Source organism: Lutra lutra, chromosome 7 (assembly GCF_902655055.1).
Source record: "Lutra lutra chromosome 7, mLutLut1.2, whole genome shotgun sequence".
Taxonomy (NCBI): Eukaryota; Metazoa; Chordata; class Mammalia; order Carnivora; family Mustelidae; genus Lutra; species Lutra lutra.
The window spans coordinates 103,352,735-103,372,360 of record NC_062284.1 but is presented as its reverse complement, the minus strand read 5'-3'; the positions used below and the strand labels follow the sequence as shown (position 1 = coordinate 103,372,360).

General features: G+C 35.3%; 1 protein-coding gene across 4 annotated transcripts in view; it reads right to left on the bottom strand.

The window, feature by feature from the left end:
* Positions 1–19,626, bottom strand: part of KTN1 (kinectin 1) — a 108,192-nt gene that overhangs the window by 74,812 nt on the left and 13,754 nt on the right. For all 4 annotated transcript variants that reach the window (XM_047736088.1, XM_047736089.1, XM_047736090.1 and 1 more), the window contains exon 2: positions 66–618. In XM_047736088.1, coding sequence (XP_047592044.1) covers positions 66–588 — 523 coding nt within the window. In that variant the 5' untranslated portion in view covers positions 589–618. The remainder of the gene's footprint in view (positions 1–65; positions 619–19,626) is intronic.

The window sequence follows — 19,626 nt, the reverse complement described above, 5'->3', positions numbered from 1 at the left end:
TTCAGGCTCTAAAGTTATTAAAGCAAATACAATTATATATAATATAGTTGAATATATTATAATACCGCTTCCATTTTTAGACTTCTTCTGTCCTGGTTTCTTCTTTGAGGCAGTTGCTTCAGAGGGGGGAGTGGGCTGTTTAGTAACTGGGACAGGTTCTACTTTTTTGCCTGGAATCTTTGACACGTCACTTTCTTTGGTGACCTGTTCTTCTACTACAGGTTTGTGTTTCTTTTCTTTTTTCTTTCTTTCTCTGACACTACTTGAAGTTTCAACTACATTCAGTGGAACAGGTACAACTTGCTCATCTTCTACAGCCAAGGCATCAGACAATTTAAAGTCCCGGGGTACACTTTCAGAATCAGATTCGTGGAGGTTCCCATTCTGAATTTCTTTCTTTTTATTCTTTTTCTTTTCCGCCTTCTTTTTATCTGTTTTGGTAGGGATAAGCTTTTGTTCTCTTTTCTGCTTTGCAAGAACTTCATCATATAATGTTTCTTTCATGAAAAGCCAGAAGAAGAGGAAAATTACTGTAATAACTACTGAAGGAATAAGGACAATAAAATATGTTGACTCATAAAACTCCATGGTGCTTTGGTTAATGTGATCCTATAAAACCTAAATGTGGGGGGAAAAAACAACCTTGAGTCAGTATTGTAAAAATTAAACATGCAAAATTTCTGCTCTTTTAAATAGTATTTCAGATCTAACCTGATATACAATCTAAACAGGTTAATCGCTTAAATCACACTCTTGTTTTGCCATCTACAATTCAAATACACTATGAAAGAAAAATGTGTGGCAATAACTAAAGAGTGTAACACATCCTGCTATTTTTAAATCATGTGAAAAGATCCTCATGGGAGGGAAAGAACCTAGTTATCCATTACTTTTTTTTCCCCAAATATCAACTTTTGACGTTTTATTAGTATTTACCTTTTTTCCTTTTATTAAACATTAGTTAATACAACTATATGTGGAAATAGAGGCATCAACTATTACTGAAACACTGAGTATTCATTAATAGTACCATACTTTTAAGTGGGGGGGGGAAGGCAACTCATTTCTTCACTTAGAGATTTAAGCCCATTCACAAATTCCTAGCACCTTAATTTCAGGGACTAACAGCCTCATGATATAATGGGATACGTCACAAATACGGAAATATAATAAAGACAAAACCAAAATATTAGGTTGTAATATTTGGTATTAAAATAAATTATAAATTAGATGGTTTTCTCTTTTTTTTTTTTCATGGTATTCCTTACTACAAACAAAGTACATACTGCAAAAACAAAGCTGGCCATCATAATCTTTCCCAAATGCTAAAAGATAAAAGAGGCCTTGCCTAATCAACAGAGTAAGTCCTACTTTTAGATTAACCCAATAATTACAGAAAATAAAGGTAATGCTGTGGTTATCTAGATCTGCCTTGAATATAGGCACTATAATCCCTCATCTGAAAGGTGGTTACAGCTAAAATTAAACCCCAAAGTAAGACTGATTCTGATGTTTAGACTCTAGATATCCTTATTCCTATAAATATGTATAAGCCACATAAATATGGTTTGTAATCTTGTAACTCTTATCAAACTTATTGTGAAAAAAGGCAAGGTATTGAATGCAGATAAAATTAAGCCTGAGGACATGCTTAAGATAAAGCTGGTTAAATTCAACTTTTGTGCTTTTAATGTATAAATGAATCTGAGAATTTTAAGTTTTTAAATTATCCACTGAAGTCTCAAAAACAGGTAATGGTTAAAGAAACAAAATTCTACCTGAACAGAGGAATCATTCTGAGAATTATTTTAGACCTTTGAAAACATCAGCTTTAAAAATGAATAAATCTGAGTTTAATGATTTTAAGACTTCACCAGAACGATTTTAATAGGACTTGAATTTTCTAAGACAAAATAAAGCTATTCACAGTGGTCTCTATTAACTGCCAAGATAGACCTAGAAATCTTTTATTGATAACAATAAACTTAAGCAAATTATTTAAGTCTTTCAACTTGCTTATATCTCATTTTAAAATGTGGGGTATACTTTTTCAAGTTGGAACCTGAAAACAAAGCTGTTTATTAGGCACACTCTTGATCTTTATGATTAAAACAGCATTTGCAGGGACACCTGGGTGGCTCAGCTGGTTAAGCCTGAGTCTGCCTTTGGCTCAGGTCATGATCTCAGGGTCCTGGGATTAAGTCCCAAATCCGGCCCCTTGCTCATGGGGACCCTGCTTTTCCCTCTGCCTGCTGCTTCCCCTGTTTGCATGTTCTGTCAAATAAATCTAAAATAAAATCTAATCAAATAGCATTTGTTAACACTTCATACTTCCATAAGCAATTTTTAATGGTATTAACACAACCCTAGACTTATTTAGACAAGGTTTTAACAAGTTGAAGTGGAACAGGAATCACACACTAACAAAATACTAAAAGAAACTAAACAGAATTGTTCTTCCCTGATAATTCATGAACTCTCCAGATTTTTAATTGATTAGACATATTTTACTGTGTCTGTTAAGTGTTACTGGTCAACCAGAAATGCTTTCAAGGAGCAGAGACCATGTTCTATTTTTGTTCTTTTGTTTGTTTTAACATTACCATCCATAGGCTACCCATAGCCTATCCAACTTAGCTGGGGATTTGGGGGAAGAAAAAGGACAAAACAACAAGTCAATACCCAGATTTTTAACTTGGGGAAGAAAAGACACAAAGGCACTTAACAGCAGCCATAGACGCTGAAAAAAGGGTCAGGTCAAAGTCAGATCTTGATGAACAGCAAACCGCAGCCATGTGCAGCCAAGGTCTTAGGAAAGCAAGCCCAGTAAGAAGCAAATGTTCAGGGAAAAGAGAAGCCATAAGACCACAAGAACTCTGAAACACACATTCCTCAAATGTTCTGATGAGTTTCTCATTTCCTTTTCCAGGTCCCATATAAGCCTGGAAGAATCATGATTCCCATCTTTGGGTTTTCAGTAGATTCCCTTTACCCAATTTCAATTCACCTTCTCTTGAACTTGCTTTCCACATCTACAAGAGCCTAACAAGAACACCGAGACAAATTTAAAGTCAAGAAAATGTTTGAGTTTCTTTAATCCAATAATCCTGATACTTAATCCAAGACATTTGTAAGGAAAAGCATAGATAAAGATGTTCACAGCAAGAATTACACATAATATGAAAAACTGAGAAAAACATAAAATATCCAACATCAAAATGGGTTCAATTGTAGCAAATATCAACTCAATAAAACATTGCTATTAAAACTGTAAATACTTGGAGCCTGGGTGGCTCAGTTGTTAAACCATTTGTCTTTGGCTCAGGTCATGATCCCAGGGTTTTGGGATTGAGTCCCACGTGGGGCTCCCTGCTTAGCAGGAAGCCTACTTCTCTCTCCCATAACCCTTGCTTGTATTCCCTCTCTCAAAGTGTCTCTGTCAAAAATAAGTTTTGTCAAATTCAATTCAATAAAGCTAAAGTGTCAAACCATAATTTTACCTCTACAATCAAGACATTTCATGAACAATAGGATATATAAGGATGATTTTTTAAAAGAGTTGTGCCAGAATCATGGCTGTAGTCTCTCACCTGCCTTAACATTTTAGTTTTATCCTTTGTTTAAAAGAAATCCATAAAAATGTTTAATTCTTTCCCTATTTTAAAACTGGCAAATAAGTACTACAATATCTATAATAAGTAAAAATCAAAATAAGAAACTTCACATTACATACACAGGTAAAAGAGTAATATAAGGAGAGGGGCACCTGGGTGACTCAGCCAGTTGAGCATTTGACTCTTGGATTCAGCTCAGTCAGGGTCATGAGATCAAGCAGCACAGGGCTCTGTGCTCAGCAAGAACTTGCATGAGATTCTCTCCCTCACTATCCCCCCTCAAGTGCAAGCACACACATGCTCTCAAATAAATAAATCTTTAAAAAAAAAAAAAAAGTAATTTAAGGAGAGAAAAGAGGCAAAAAGCGACTGGGAATGAAATCCAGAGAAATACAAAGAAGAGCAAAGGTGGGGGCAGGGGAAGACAATGGAAAAATAAAAGGAAAGGGCAGGAGAAGTTGAGACAAAGTTAATTTAGCTCAGGGTGACAGGAATCAAGTTGCTAAAATTTTCTCAGTCCACAATATGCAACTCAATGTAATGTTTGTTGAGTTCAAAAAACACGGAGACAAATGGCAACTCAGGTTTTGAGATGACAGCAAAATTCACCAGCATCAATAATTTCTCCTCACTATTCCGTTTGTAATATTAATGAACTTCGAACCTAATCATTCCTTAAGCCTTAACAGATTCTAACCTGAATGTAATTAACAGCCAATGGTAGACAGGAATGAGATATCCATTGGATAAGAAATGTAGCTCAAACTCTTCTCAAAAGGTATTCCATACCAGTGGCCTTAGTATTTTATTTAGATTAAAATCCTCCAAAAGAAATGAACAAAGACCAATCCACTTCCTCAAAGAGCAGAAATGCCTGGTCCGTTGTTAAGCATCTGCCTTCGGCTCAGGTCATGGTCCCATGGTCCTGGGATCAAGTCCCACATCAGGCTCCTTGCCCAACGAGGAGCTTGCTTCTCCCTCTGCCTACCGCTCCCCCTGCTTGTGCTTGTTCTCTCTACCGCTCTCTCTCTCTGAAAAATAAATCTTAAAAAAAAAAAAAAAAAAAAGTCTAACATGCTAAGGTGTACAAAAGGTTTCTGGCCTCCCTAAAGAGTATACAGGAATCCCACGCTTAAAATCCTGCTCTAGAATAAGAGATGAGAGTTTTCAACCCTGCCCTACCAATAAAGGACTTAGAATTTTAGAATTTTTTTAAAGTCATCAGAACAGAGAAACAATATATAAAATTCTGTTTCATCTGAGTATATATGTATATATTATGAATGGTAATCAAATAATTTTAAGATTCCATTTACCGGTCCTTATAACTTAATTTGTTCATACAAAAATTGAGCTCCATTACTCAGTTAAATCTTGTAAACTTTTCAGAAGACTTAACATTCTTTTTATATTAATAATGGAAAACCTAACATTTTAAATGATAAAAAAATAAAATGGAAAAATTATAATTTCAACCAAATCACTTAATCAAAAAGGATAAAACTATATACATAATAAAAGATTCACTGTTTATAATGGTAAAGCAACAAAATTATCTAAGTGTGGGACATCTACAGAAACATTACACATTTAAACATCACACCATTTGGATGCCTGGGTGGCACAGTCCCTTGAACACTGACTCTTGTTTTTGCTCAGGTCATGATCTCAGGGTGGTAAGATCAAGCCTGGCTAGAGCTCAGTGAAGCATCAGCTTGTGACTCTCCCTCTCTCTGCCCCTTCCCCTAGTGTTCCTGCCTTCACTATCTCTAAAATAAATCTTTAAAAAATCACACCATTTTAAAATAATTAAGACAGTGTAATGCAGCAAAATATATTACACTAACAAAAAAGCTAAAAATTCTGTTGAGCACAATTATATACATATAGATATAACCAGATATTATACTGAAAAATGAGAATCACTTTTTAGAGTAAGATTATAAATATATTTAATGTACAGATGACCCTTGAACACCACAGGTTTGAAATGCACAGGTTATGAGAGTTTTTCAATACATAAACTTTCATTATTGATAAATATAACAGTGCTATAAATGTATCTGCTCTTCCTTATGATTATCTTAATAATATTTTATTTTCTTTAGCTTACTTTAACTGTAAGAATACAGTATATAATCGCAGATTACACAAAACATGTTAACTGTCATTAGGAAGACTCCCAGTCAACAATAGGCTATTAGTAGTTAAGTTTTGGAGCAGTCAAGTTAAATGTGGGTTTTTGAATGCCTCTAACCCCTGCAAGTTTTAAATCCTTCTACATTAAAACAGAAATTTAAGTAACCATCTTGAATGCACATTACACTCTTATAGGTTTACGTAAGCACAAAAGGAATTGGTTACATGTTATAAGGAGGGAAAACAAAAAGAATTTGATCAGTATACTACTGAATTTCAAGTAAATATAAGATTTTAAATTCTACTTTCTTACCACCATAGCATTTCAGTTACTCTTGTTTCTGCCATCATTTATCTTTAACCTAAAAAGATTTAAAACAAAGGATATCCAAAAAGAAAAAAACAAACTAATTTTATAAATTCTGCTCATAAGTTGATAAAATTGTGTTAACTGGGATGACTCAAAGAATTACTGGGAAAACAATAACAAAATTTAGACTAAGATCCAAACAAATTCAAAGTCAATTTTTCTCCATTGATATACACTAAACATAGTAGTAAGCAGGCACATTGTAAAAAAGCAATCAATTGAGGGAAAGATAGTTCTCAACCTAGGAATACTAAATTTCATTAAAGTTCCTATATAAATCAATACTGTCTGGACAACTAAATGAACACACCTTTAAAATATATACAGACACTCAGAGTAGCTTATAGGAGCTTTATTCAGTATACAACATAGCTACAATTCTGTAAGTAGCTGTGAAGCCTAAACTAAAAGCTCTTATTACAGATTCTTTATAAAAATACTGTTCATAAGTAAAAAAGAGATCTGTAATCTGGTTGCACTGAATCTAAATCATCTGCATTCCAAACATGCCACTACTCACACCATGTCTCCCTTCCTTTAAATCCATAATAACATCTTACGTTTTTTAAATGAACAAGTTAATTTTTTATGAAAAATGGTTTATGGAAAGTACAGTGATAAAAAGTCTATTATTGGTGGACAAGTATTTAATCAGATTTCATTCCACAACAGAAGTATCTATAATTTTTCCGAACTCTTCTTGCTAAAATTTAAGAGTAGGCATTGTGTTGTTGCTAACCTTCAAATACAGGCTGCACGTTACAGTCCGCACGTTACAGTCCAAATATATCCTAAGCCAAAATAAATTAAGACCAATGAATAGCAGTATAATAAAGCACTAAAATGAAACAGATTCTTGACTTTTGGTCCCCTTCTGCCCTGGCTCCAGGGGTCTTTTCTTATAAAGCTCTTAAGGTCCCAAAAACCCACATATCTTGGACTATGAAGCCAAAAAATTTAAGTGGTCCCAAGATGGTGGTGTCCACAGTGCCTACGGCCAGAAATAAACGCACACACCCTCTCTGGTGGAATGCTCTCTCAAGCTAGGCTCCTCAAGATACCCAAAGACTGTCATCCAAATTAAGAGTTCACAATCCAAAATGACAGAACACAAGATAAGCCACCATGAGCAAGAGGCAACAAAAACAAAGTAAGTAATTAGATCCCTAAAAATTTAAGATACTGGAACCAATAGATTACAACATACACAGTAAGAGGGAATTGGGAAAATAAGAAAAGAACTGAAACTACCAAAAGTTAACTGGGTAGATATGAATCAATCAGAACATTTACAAATAAAAATATAAAATTTAAAATCCAATGGATACATAAAACATAGATACAAGGAAGCCCATTAAAATTACTATTTCGGGGCACCTGGGTGGCTCAGTGGGTTAAGCCTCTGCCTTCAGCTCAGGTCATGATCTCAGGGTCCTGGGATCGAGCCTCACATCGGGCTCTCTGCTCCACAGGGAGCCTGCTTTTCCTTCTCCTTCTGCCTGCCTCTCTGCCTACTTGTGATCTCTCTCTGTCAAAGAAATTAAAAAAATCTTTTTAAAAAATAAAATTACTATTTCGCTAGGCCAAAGAGATCTGATGAGAGTAAATTAAGTCAATGCAGACAGGGACACTTAGGTGGAACAACAAACAGGGACAAGGCAACTCTTAGAACATAGTGAAAGTGATGGAGGAGATTAACACACTCTTCATCTCTAGCTAGGCAAGTTGGTGGCATGGGGGCTATTAATAAGAAGTTGTCAAATTATCTACATTTTGAAGGTAGAGACAAGATGATTTGATAAGGACTAAACTGTGGGGTGTGAGAGAATCAGCCAAAAAAAAAAAGTCAACTCCAAAGATTTTAGACAACACCAAAAATAACAGAACTGCCCTTTACTGAGATGAGGGAAATGTGGAAAGGACAAGATTGGGGTTGAAGATCAGGAGATAGGTTTTAAACAGGTGGAGATGTCTAGGAGACAGCTAAACAAAAGAGTGGGTGACAGGTGAGACATGCAAGCTGGAGATACAAATTTAGGAGTATTCTGCACATGAATTATACCTAAAGTCAATTAACAAAAATCAAGAGCATGCTACCCTGGTGGCTAAATAAATGGTGTATGAAGAAGGAGAGATGGATCAAATTTACCAAATGGCATTGGTAATAAAGTACAATGAAAACTAGAAAGTGACTGTTGGATTTAGGAACACAGACATCAGTGGTGATTTTGGCTAAAGCAGTAGCTGTGATGAAAACCTGACTGAAATAAATTCAAAATTGAGAAGGATGCCAGCAAGTGTAGAAACAACTCTTCAGAAGAATTTCTATGAAGAGATTATAGAAATGAAATGGAAGCTAGAAGGAAATATGAGCTTGAGATTTTGATTTTTAAAAATAGAAGAAAGAAATTACAGCACATTAATATACTGACAAAGATGATCCAGTAGAAAGCGAAGACTGGTCTTGCAGAAGAATGAAGGGCAATGTTTTCAAAGGGCAAGAATAGGGTTTGGTGTACAAGCAGAGAGAGTGGTCTTAGATGGAAGCATAAACTTGTGTAAAAACAGAAGGAATGAAGAGTCCATAGGCACCGACACAGGCAAGGGGATAGATATAATACAGAAGTTTGTGGAAACACTCTTCCACAATGCTGCCATTTTCTTAATGAAATGGGGAACAGTTATTAGTCCAGAGTAAGGATAAAAATGATGGTATTGGAGGTCCCACTGAAAACACTGTGATTATTATATTGTTAATTTTTTATTCTTTGTAAATTATTTGACTGTCCAGTTAAATTTAAAAATGTGAATGGAGAATGCAGGATGCTTTAGCAGTGTTCACAAACTGATCTGCTGACTTTAAATGAATTCGTGCTCTTGCTGAGGAAGTTAAGCATATAGTACCAATAAATCAGAGCATAAATACCAAAACCAAACCTCCATGTGGTTCTACCCTTGCAGCTCAAGTACCATTCCTACAGCTAGTCCCCCTTCTCCTAAAATCCTAGAGTACTTACTTTCCATGTACACATTAACAGAATTCTATCACATAGAAACAATCTATCTAACAAAGGGAGGCAACAGTTTATTGTTTATTGCAGTGTGGTACAGATAAAAGGACAGTAACAGAACCCAAATCTAAGATGGAACCAAATAGATAAATATTTCGTTTACTGCATGTTTACAGTATGTTATTCCAAGTCAATAAAGGCTGCATCATTTATATCAAAGGAAGACACCAGATTAAAATTTTAAACATTAAGAAAATGTATAAAGTACTAAAGAAAACACAAGAAATAAAAGACTCACCTTATTCTGTACAGTTGTGTATGGTTAAAAGTTCACAACTGTATTATACCTGCAGTAAGAATTTTTAAAAACTTGATTCTAGGGGTGCCTGGGTGGCTCAGCGGGTTAAGTCTCTGCCTTTGGCTCAGGTCATGACCTCAGGGTCCTGAGATCAAGCCCCACGTCGGGCTCTCTGCTCAGCAAGGAGCCTGCTTCCCCCTCTCTCTCTGCCTGCCTCTCTGCCTACTTGTGATTTCTCTGTCAAATAAATAAATAAATAAGTCCTTAAAAAAAAAAAAAAACCCACTTGATTCTACACATCAATAAAAAAAAGACACCAATGAGAAAAACCGAAGCCATTAGCCACTTCCTGAAATGGCCATCAAAATATAAAAACTCATCTAAATTTCCATTCTCTAGTCAGTTGCTACACCAAAAGCATAATGGCCCCAGAATCCACAATAAAACTATAAATTCATCTTTTAAAATAAGAGGAAAAGATTTCAAAGTTACTAAAATATAATCTAGTAAATGAAACACTGAATTGCCTGACATGGGAATTCCATTTACAACAGCTTTTCTAAAATTAACTTTATAGACTACACTGAAATCTCAAAGCTGTGGTGTAATTTCTTCTTTTAAACTGTAACACACAGTTATTTCTGTGACTCATACCTTATTAACACACCTCTTAACTTATTTGAAGCAATACCCATTCTAAGGCACTGCTACTCCGATCTGAAACAAATTCAACTAATGCCAGAGATGAGTAATAAAATTTAATTTCTCCATTTGATATTATGTCACAATACATGATGAAGCTTCTATATTTTCTTTTAGCCAAGCTTACTTTTTTTTTTAATACAAGAATAGATAAATCAGTCTGAACAGCTTCTTCAAGAAATTAAAAAGGATCTGCATAGCTGGTAGGTGCTGAATGTTAAACCAGTATCTTTCAGACTTCTGTTTAACCATCAAGCCCAAACTAGTCCATTTTCTCAGGAAACAACATTGCATAACACCTCCATAGGTGGTAATCTTGTTAAAAGTTTATTCTGTAAAGAAATCTAACTTCTGATAATTAAACAAATCAAAAACTTTAATACCAAAAGCACACTTTAAACACACAGTATTTCAAATAGGCTCCATGTCCAGTATGGAACTCAATGCAGGGCTTGAACTCACAACCCCAAGATCAAAACTTGAGCTGAGATTGAGAATCAGACATTCAATAACCTGAGCCACCCAGGCACCCCTAAATACTCAGTATTTCAAATCAATACATAGTTTCCAAAGACACGAACATAAATCATCAAAACTGCTCAAAAATGAACAGCAGGACATAAAATTCACATCAATAATATAATTGTAAAATAGCTATACCATATACAGAAGACTTCCTTCCCTTAACATCTATAATCTTGACCTACCTTTACCTTTTCTTTTTTTTTTTTTTTGAAAGATTTTATTTATTTATTTGAGAGAAAGTCACTGAGAGCATGAGAGAGGAGAAGATCAGAGGGAGAAGCAGACTCTCCATGGAGCTGGGAACCCGATGTCCTCCGAGATCATGACCTGAGCTGAAGGCAATTGCTTAACCAACTGAGCCACCCAGGCACCCTACCTTTACCTTTTCACTAGACTTTTGGGTTAGAGAGGACCATCCAATCCAATTAGCCATTCAAAGATTGGACCCACCTGAAAGGTCAGTGAGTCTCTGTTTGAAAACCTAGGATGAGCACTTCCCATAAGCCCCTTTTATAGCCTTAGAAAGCTGTTAGAACATTTTTCTTGGTTTTGATCCAAAATCTTATCTCCCTATAACTCGTTCCCATGGTCCTACTCCTGCCTAACCTCACGAAACAGGTGCAATCCCACCACCAAAAAGTAGTTCTAATGTCTGGTATCAATTCAACTTACCAGCAAACAGAAAACCTACTTCAAAACCTGTCATCCCTTAGGAAAGGAAAGCCTGACTAGAGTGTTAAAAGTTGCACCTAAGAGTTATTTTATCAGCCTGTTACGTTCATCAATTTAGGTCACTCAACAATGAGAATACTAAAATGATAAAATGTTATATTTATTCTTGCCTGTTCCCAGGAAAGGCATAATACTAAAAAAACATCATTTCACAAACCAAACATGAAATGCAAATGATGAGACAAGAATGTCAAATACTATCCAAAAAGACTGAGGGAACTACTGAAAAAGCTTCACTTAGTAGGAAACAAGAATTTTTAAAACTTGCCCAAGAACAGCCAAATAAACACAGAAGAAATAGACCAAATACATATCTCAAAACTGTGGTGTAATTTCTTCTTTTAAACTGCCAATTTCTACTTAAACTGGCAGGGCAAGAAAATGTGAAAATGAGGAATCACAAAGGGGTACAAGGACATTTTGGAGGTGATGCATATATGTTCATTATCATGACTAGTGGTTTCAATGTACACATCAAATTTTACAATGTACACATCAAAACTTATCATATTGTACACTTTAAATATTTGCAGTTTATCGTGTGCTATATCTTGATAAAGCTGCCTAAAATATCAGGCATGGACAGGGAGTATGAAAACCAGTATTCTCATTTAGTTTTTAATTATAAATAGTGTAATATTCTTAGAAATTTGGGGAAATCATTAAGTATAAAAATAGTGCATACTCTTTGACAGAAAAAAATTCCTTCTCCAGAAAAGCCACCAGACATCCATATTCTATAGATCTAATCACACAAGTACAAAGACATACCCCACAGTGTTCACTTAGCAATGTAACTCTGTGAAAACCAAAAAGAACTGTATGCCCAGCATTTGGGAAATGACAAAATAAGCCTGTAATAGAGTTTCACATGTAATATGGTAAGATATTGAAAGAAATATTGCACACAAGTCAAACACACATAAAAAGTTGCAGAGCAGTATAGAGAGAAAATTACCTTTCACGTGACAGAGTCATGCTCATACATGCTTAGAAAACCCCTAGGAAACATCAGAAACCATTAACTCTATGGTGATTTCTGGATACTTTTCTTGGTTAACTTTTCACTTTTTATCCTTCAGAATGTTTTTATTTTCCCATCATGCACACATTACTATTATGACATAATTTAAATTTAATTGTTTTTAAATTATGAGTTTATTTATAACTTAAAAACCAAATTGAGGAATCCATGTGTAGCATTATGAGTGAACACTCTTCCAATTAAATATAACAAAAATTGTTTTGCTCTAAAACAGGCAAGTCTTCTGGTATTTTAAGGGAACTCCTAAGGAAGGGGGAAAATCAAATAGGAAATGAAAGTGTTAATGGCCATTTGAGGCAAAGACAGAAGACAATGAGCTGCACTTGAGGAAGTGGAAATTAGGTACTAAAATTGAGACTTTTGAGGGTTCCACAGTCAGCAAAGGCTAATTAAGAGGAAGAAATTCCCATATTTACACAAGAAAAAGAGAAAGCTTGTCCCACTTTTCCTACCATTCAAAAGCTAACAGAAAGTTTTCATGAAGATTTTTATAACCATGGGTTCTGGGATTTGCATCCACAGTCTCTGCCAGTCCAGAACACTCCCACCCCTTCAATCAAAAATAACACAAAAATGGGGCGCCTAGGTGGCTCAGTGGGTTAAAGCCTCTGCCTTCAGCTCAGGTCATGATTCCAGGGTCCTGGGATCGAGCCCCACATTGGGCTCTTTAAAAAAAAAAAAAAAAAAAAAAAAAACCACACACACACACACACACACACACACACACACACAAAAATGATGCCAACGTCCTAAAATCCGGTGGAAAAAAATTCCTTCTACCCAGTCGAGCCTGCAACGTACAGTATTTACATTCCTCCTGAAAGTGAACTTACAAAACAGGGATTATACCTCCAAGAATTCCAAACAGAATAATGTGAGAGAGTATTAAAAAAAAAAAACTTTCACTTGTTAGAAGCATAAAAGAAATCACATATAAGAAAGAAAACTCTTAGGACCAGAGAGATTAGAAAAAACAGAAGTTGTGTATGAGCATCCTTACATATATATACATACAGATACACAGACTTTTAAAACTAAACAGACTGATAATGATAACTAAGGAATAATAAAACAGAAAGATCTCATCAAAACTGACAATGCGGCACAAAATACATACATAGAGAAAACATGAAAGAAAAACTAATAGACACAAAGTAAAGAATGAGAAAAGGTCCAGAAGGTCAAACGGGAATTCAAGGAGAGAAAAGAATCAAGAAAGGTAGTATTGATGAGATAATAACTGAGAATTTTCAAAAACTATTGAAAGATTAGAACCTTCCAATTCCAGAAGGGCAATAAAATCTAGATAGTATACACATTAAGTGTGTGTATGTGTGTGTGTGCGCGCGCGCGCACACACACACACACACACACACATATCTTAAAACGATGTAACAGAAGATGCAATGGTCTTAAAGCAATAGGAAAAACCTATAAAAAATTAAATTAATTTACATACTACTCAGCAATAGAAGCCAAAGGATAATGGAATAAAATCTCCATAGAAAAAAATTACCATTAACACAAAATTCCAGATCCAGCTAAACACTGGAATATCTAGTTTTCAGAAGCAGAAAAGACTGTACAAACAAAACAGACTGCTAATGTTGGCAAACAATTAAAAATAATTGATGTGAAACTTAATAATCTAAAATGCAGTTTTTAAAATGAGCAATACTTCCTATCAGAATACGATAGAGAATATTACAAGACTCCTTCATCACATTAGGGATTATAGCTGACCTTTTTCCTAATAAACTTTTCGGGAAGCCAGGGAGAAAAGTGCTAACAAACAACTTTCTTCTTCTGGCCCCCTCAATTAAAGTGTTCAGAGCTTCCAAATACAAAACCATATAAAATTAGAACAAAACTTCACAGTATTTTATAATCAAGTGCACCAAAGAGTACAAGTCTGATTTTTTCTAAGACAATACAATCTATTCTTCAGTCTACTTTTTAATTTCTATACTTCCACAGTCTGTATTTCAATTTTTTTAATGTCATTCCACAAATTCCTACTTCTTCTACTTAAGAGAAAGCAAAGATATAAAGTCTACACAAACGGCAAAATTGTGAACAGCAAAATCTTAACACATATCCCAAATGCAAGCACATATAAATTGATGGAACTAAAAGACTGCAAGGCAACTACTTATGTTTTCATTTTCATATTTTTCCGAAACATCACTTACATAATAAATTATTAACCTACACTGAAGTTAAATAATCTTTAAAAAATTCAGAATATTTTCCCATTCCCATTCACTGAACTGAAGCAGCACTTGCTTTTACATTCACAATCTTAGGTTGCCACCTTTCTCTGAAATTGTACCTCGAGAACTAGTTTTTAAAAAAATTCACTTAAGATTTTTACTTACTTACTACAAAGTTTACTTTATACTATTGAGAGTTTAACAAAATAACAAATAAGTGACTTCCCTACTGATCTGTATGTTCTCTCCCACCTACTGTTTGTAATGTAAGCCCAACATGGTGCTCAACGCATAGCACTATCTAAAAGGCAACTAGCATAAACCTGAAAAGAAAAAGGTTTACTTCATGACACAAATAATTTCAAAACATAAATAACTTTATACTGGTAGTCCTTACGAGTCCCTCCCTTTGGATTTTCTTTCAAAATAAACCTTCATAAATACAATACACACTAATCCTATCTGTGTTCACTAGTACTCTGAAAAACAAAATCAAGGACTTTCTATCACAATATGGACTTCATTATAATATTCTTCAAGCTGCAAAGGAATGTATAACGGAAAGTTAAAAATTAGAAAGTCTAGACAAGACTACCATAAACCGGAAGTATAACTTTTGTATTTCAACAAACATTTAAACCTGCAACAACCCCAAAAAAACAAGTTTTGTTTTTGAGTTGTTTTCTGCTGTTGATGCTATTTTTTTAGACTCGCAATAAGCAACCTAAACAAAAAACAGTGAGAAAAGTTACCTTATTAAGAACAATCTCCAAGAAAAAGTCAAGTCTGAGATTTCACCAACTGAATTTCCACACTCAAAACTGCTTTGTAAGTCTATCTAGTCAACATAATCAAAGCTTTGAATACAGTGAACCTTCGAAGTCGTGATTACCAAGACTCCCCTCCAAACAACAGAAATATTTAAGAGCTTCAAAGGTGACCAGATATCAGAAATCTAAAATATAGCCACGAGAAAACAATCCCTTTCATAATAGCACCAGAAACACTATTCAATAAACATAGCCAGGAAGTGAAAGATGTGTACACTGAAAGGTATTAAGACAATGAAAGAACTGAAGAAGACACAGATAAATGGAAAGTTATCACATGGAATAGAAGAATACTGTTAAAATGTCCATATTGGTGGCGCCTGGGTGGCTCAGTCGGTGAAGCGTCTGCCTTCAGCTCAAGTCGTGATCCCAGGGTCCTCGAATTGAGCCCTAAAAACGGCTCCTTGCTCCCTCTTCCTCTGCCTGTTCCTCTCCCTGCTGTGCACACACGTGCTCTCTCTTCTGTGTCAAATAAATAAATAAAATCTTTTTTTTTAAATACATAAATCTTAAAAAAATCTAAATCTAATCTTTAAAATCTAAAAACAAACAAACGAAAAATGTCCATACTGCCTTAAGCCTTACAGCTATAGAATCAATACAATCTCTATCAAAATTCTAATGGCACATCTTATAGAAATAGAAAAAAAATCCCAAATTTCATATAGACCCTGAATAGCCAAAGCAATCTTGAGAAAGAAAAACAAAGATGGATGCATCATACTTCCAGATTTCCAACTATACTACAAAGCTACAATAATCAAAACAGTGTGGTAGTAGGAAAAAAACAGACACATAAAGCAATGGAACAGAATCAAGAGCCCAGAAATGAGCTCACATATATGTGGTCAACTAATATTTACCAAGGGAGCTAAGAATATTCAATAGGGAAAAGGTAAAAAGTGCAGTTCAATGAACAGTGCACAGAAAACTGGCTGTTCACATGTAAAAGAATGAAACTGAACCCCTATCCTACAACACTCACAAAAATTAATTCAAAATGAATTAAAGATTTAAATGTAAAACTCCTAGAAAATAAATATAAGGACAAAGCTCCTTGACACTGGTTTTGGCAGTGATGTTTGGATAGGACACCAAAAGCACAAGCAACAAAAGCAAAGACTACATCAAACTGAAAAGCTTCTGTACAACAAAAGAAACAATCAGAAAATGAAAAAGCAACCTACAAAATAGGAAAAAAAATTTGTAAACTACATATCAAGTAAGGGGTTAATATCCAAATTTTATAACAACCCAACAATGAAAACAAAAGATTTAAAAAGTGGGCAAAGGATCTGAATGGTCATTATTCCAAAGAAGATATACAAATGGCCAATAGATACGTGAAAAGCTGCTTAATATCACTAATCATTAAGAAAATGAAATTGAAAATCAAAACCACAATGGTATATCACCTTAAACCTGTCAGGATGGCTATTATTAAAAAGACCAGAAAACAAGTGCTGACGAGGACACAGAGTACTTGGTACATTGTTGGTGGGAATGTAAATTGGTATAGCCACTGTGTAAAACAGTACAGAAGTTCCTCAAAAATTAAAAACAAAACTACCATTATAATCCAGCAATCCCACTTCAGGGTATATATCCAATGGAAATGAAATCACTACCTCAAAGAGGTATCTATCCCCCCATGTTCACTGCTGCATTATTTATAAGAGCCGAGATATGGAAACAGTCTAAACGTCTCTTGAAAGATGAATGGATAAACAAAATGTATACACACACACACACACACACACACACACACACACACAGGAATATTGTTCAGCCATGAACAATATTAAGGAAATCCTTACCATTTTGAACAACAAAGATGGGCCTTGAGGGCATTATGAAATAAGGGAGACAAGGAAAGACAAATATTGCAAATACTATTAACATCTCATCTATATGAGAAATCTTAAAAAAAAAAAAAAAATCATAGGGGCACCTGGGTGGCTCAGTGGGTTAAAGCCACTGCCTTCGGCTCAGGTCATGATCCCAGGGTCCTGGGATCAAGCCCTGCATCTGGCTCTCGGCTCAGCGGGTAGCCTGCTTCCTCCCCCCTCTCTCTCTCTGCCTGCCCCTCTGCCTACTTGTGATCTCTGTCAAATAAATAAATAAATAAAATCTTCAAAAAAAAAAAAAAATCATAGACACAGAAAGTAGATGGGTGGTTGCAAAGAGAGGTCGGTTTCCAGTTATACACAGGTATCTATGTACTACACACAACTGGATGAACCCAGAACGTTTTGCTTTGTATACACAAAGAGGAATGCAGAGCTATTATCTCCTACAACTCTTCGGTCTTTTCTGCCTGTGTTCTATTTCCATACTGTTTAAGGACTTCTGTTTGGCCTTTATTCCCTTAAAGGTGCTTATCTGTGCCACAATTTGACTTTTAAGTGTAAAATGCAAGATAACCCTGAGCATCAGAAAAGCTGGCATGAGTGAAGAAAATGGTACAAAAAGAATAAACTTTCCAAAGAGTAAACACCCCACCAACCATCACCACCATCACCAAGTTTTCTCTTTCACTTTTGGCAAGTACAATATACCTTTATTTTATCAATTACATTTTACATTCAAAGTATATTTATTTTCAAATTGATTACATTTACATAAGTTCATCTTCATTGCTAAATTACTATTTTTAAGAGGTTTTATTTATTTGTCAGAGAGAGAAAGAGCACAAGCAGGGGGAGCAGCAGGCAGAGCAGGCAGAGGGAGAAGCAGGCTCCCCACTGATCAAGGAACCCAATGCAGGACTTGACCCCCCAGGACTGTGGGATCATGAGCTGACCTGAGCTTAAGGCAGACACTTAATAGACTAAGCCACCCAGGAGTCCCGCTGAATTAATATTGTCTTATATGTGTAATTCATTGGTTGCAATGGAAAGCAGTATAATTTTCCATTAAAATTAATGGAGGGGCTCCTGAGTGGCTCAGCCGGTTAATTTTGCCCAGGTCATGATCCCAAGGTCCTGGGACTGAGTACCACATCTCCCTCACCTCTCTGCTCCTACTCTCCCCAGCTCTACCTCTCCCCCGAACCCCCCTCCCAGTCTACCTCTGCCCACCACTTGTACTATCTCTCTTTCTCAAATAAATAAACAAAATCTTTAAAAAAATTTTTTTTAAATTAAAGGAAATATGTTTTCATGTAATGGTTTTTCACTTAGCAGGGGAGTTTTCAAGAATGAATTCAAGTCATGAAAGGATACGTACATTTGATTCTGAGTTTGAGGCAACAAACACGAGCTAAAAGGTGAAAGACTATTAACAATCTGAAGAGAAACCAGAGTGTGCAACAAGAGTTAAGACAGCAAAAGATACCAGTTCTACCCTGAAAAGAAAAATTATTCAACCTCAGAGTAGCAAAGGATACCTACAGTCCAAAAGAGACTAAAGAAGCATAGGATGAGCGGTATCAACTAGCAGGAACGAGAATCACACTTCAAGTCTTATGGAGTTTAATTGACTGCAATCATAACAAATTAGTGTGATACTAAAATCAGATTTGTTCTATAGAGTTGAAAAATACCCAACAAGATTAAAAGGCAGAGTTGCACAAAGGAACAGATAACACAACTATAGCAGTCAGGATACTGTGAGCTGACCGTCAAAAAACAAATCAGGATTATAACAGGTAAAAATGAAGATGAAGACTGCCAATAAGGATGGTTCTATTCCAAACATTTAAAATGATAGATTAAACATAAGAAGAGATTAACAAAGATTTGGCTCAACTTAAAACTAAACATTCCCTGAGTCAGAAAAAATAAAAATCCAAAACGGTAACCAATACCTAAATGCAGTGTAGGAAAGAAAGAACGGAGAAGACCAGATACTCGCTCTACAGTAAGCAAAAGGTCAGAAATTCAGCTCCTGCAGGTAACAGCAACAGAACTGAACCAAATTCACTACTTGACACCAAGGGGTAGGCATGGCAATAGGATTTGCACAGGTTGTATGGACAGGGAGGAGAGGAAAGTAGGGACAGGGAACGAGAGGAAGAGAAGGGAGATGAAAAATAATCAGGTTGCAAACATATTACCTAGAGTTACAACTTTATAAAAGCTCTGAACCTGGATGGGAAAGAGGACAAAACATCTAATCTTACAGCAAATTTTAAATTAACTAACTC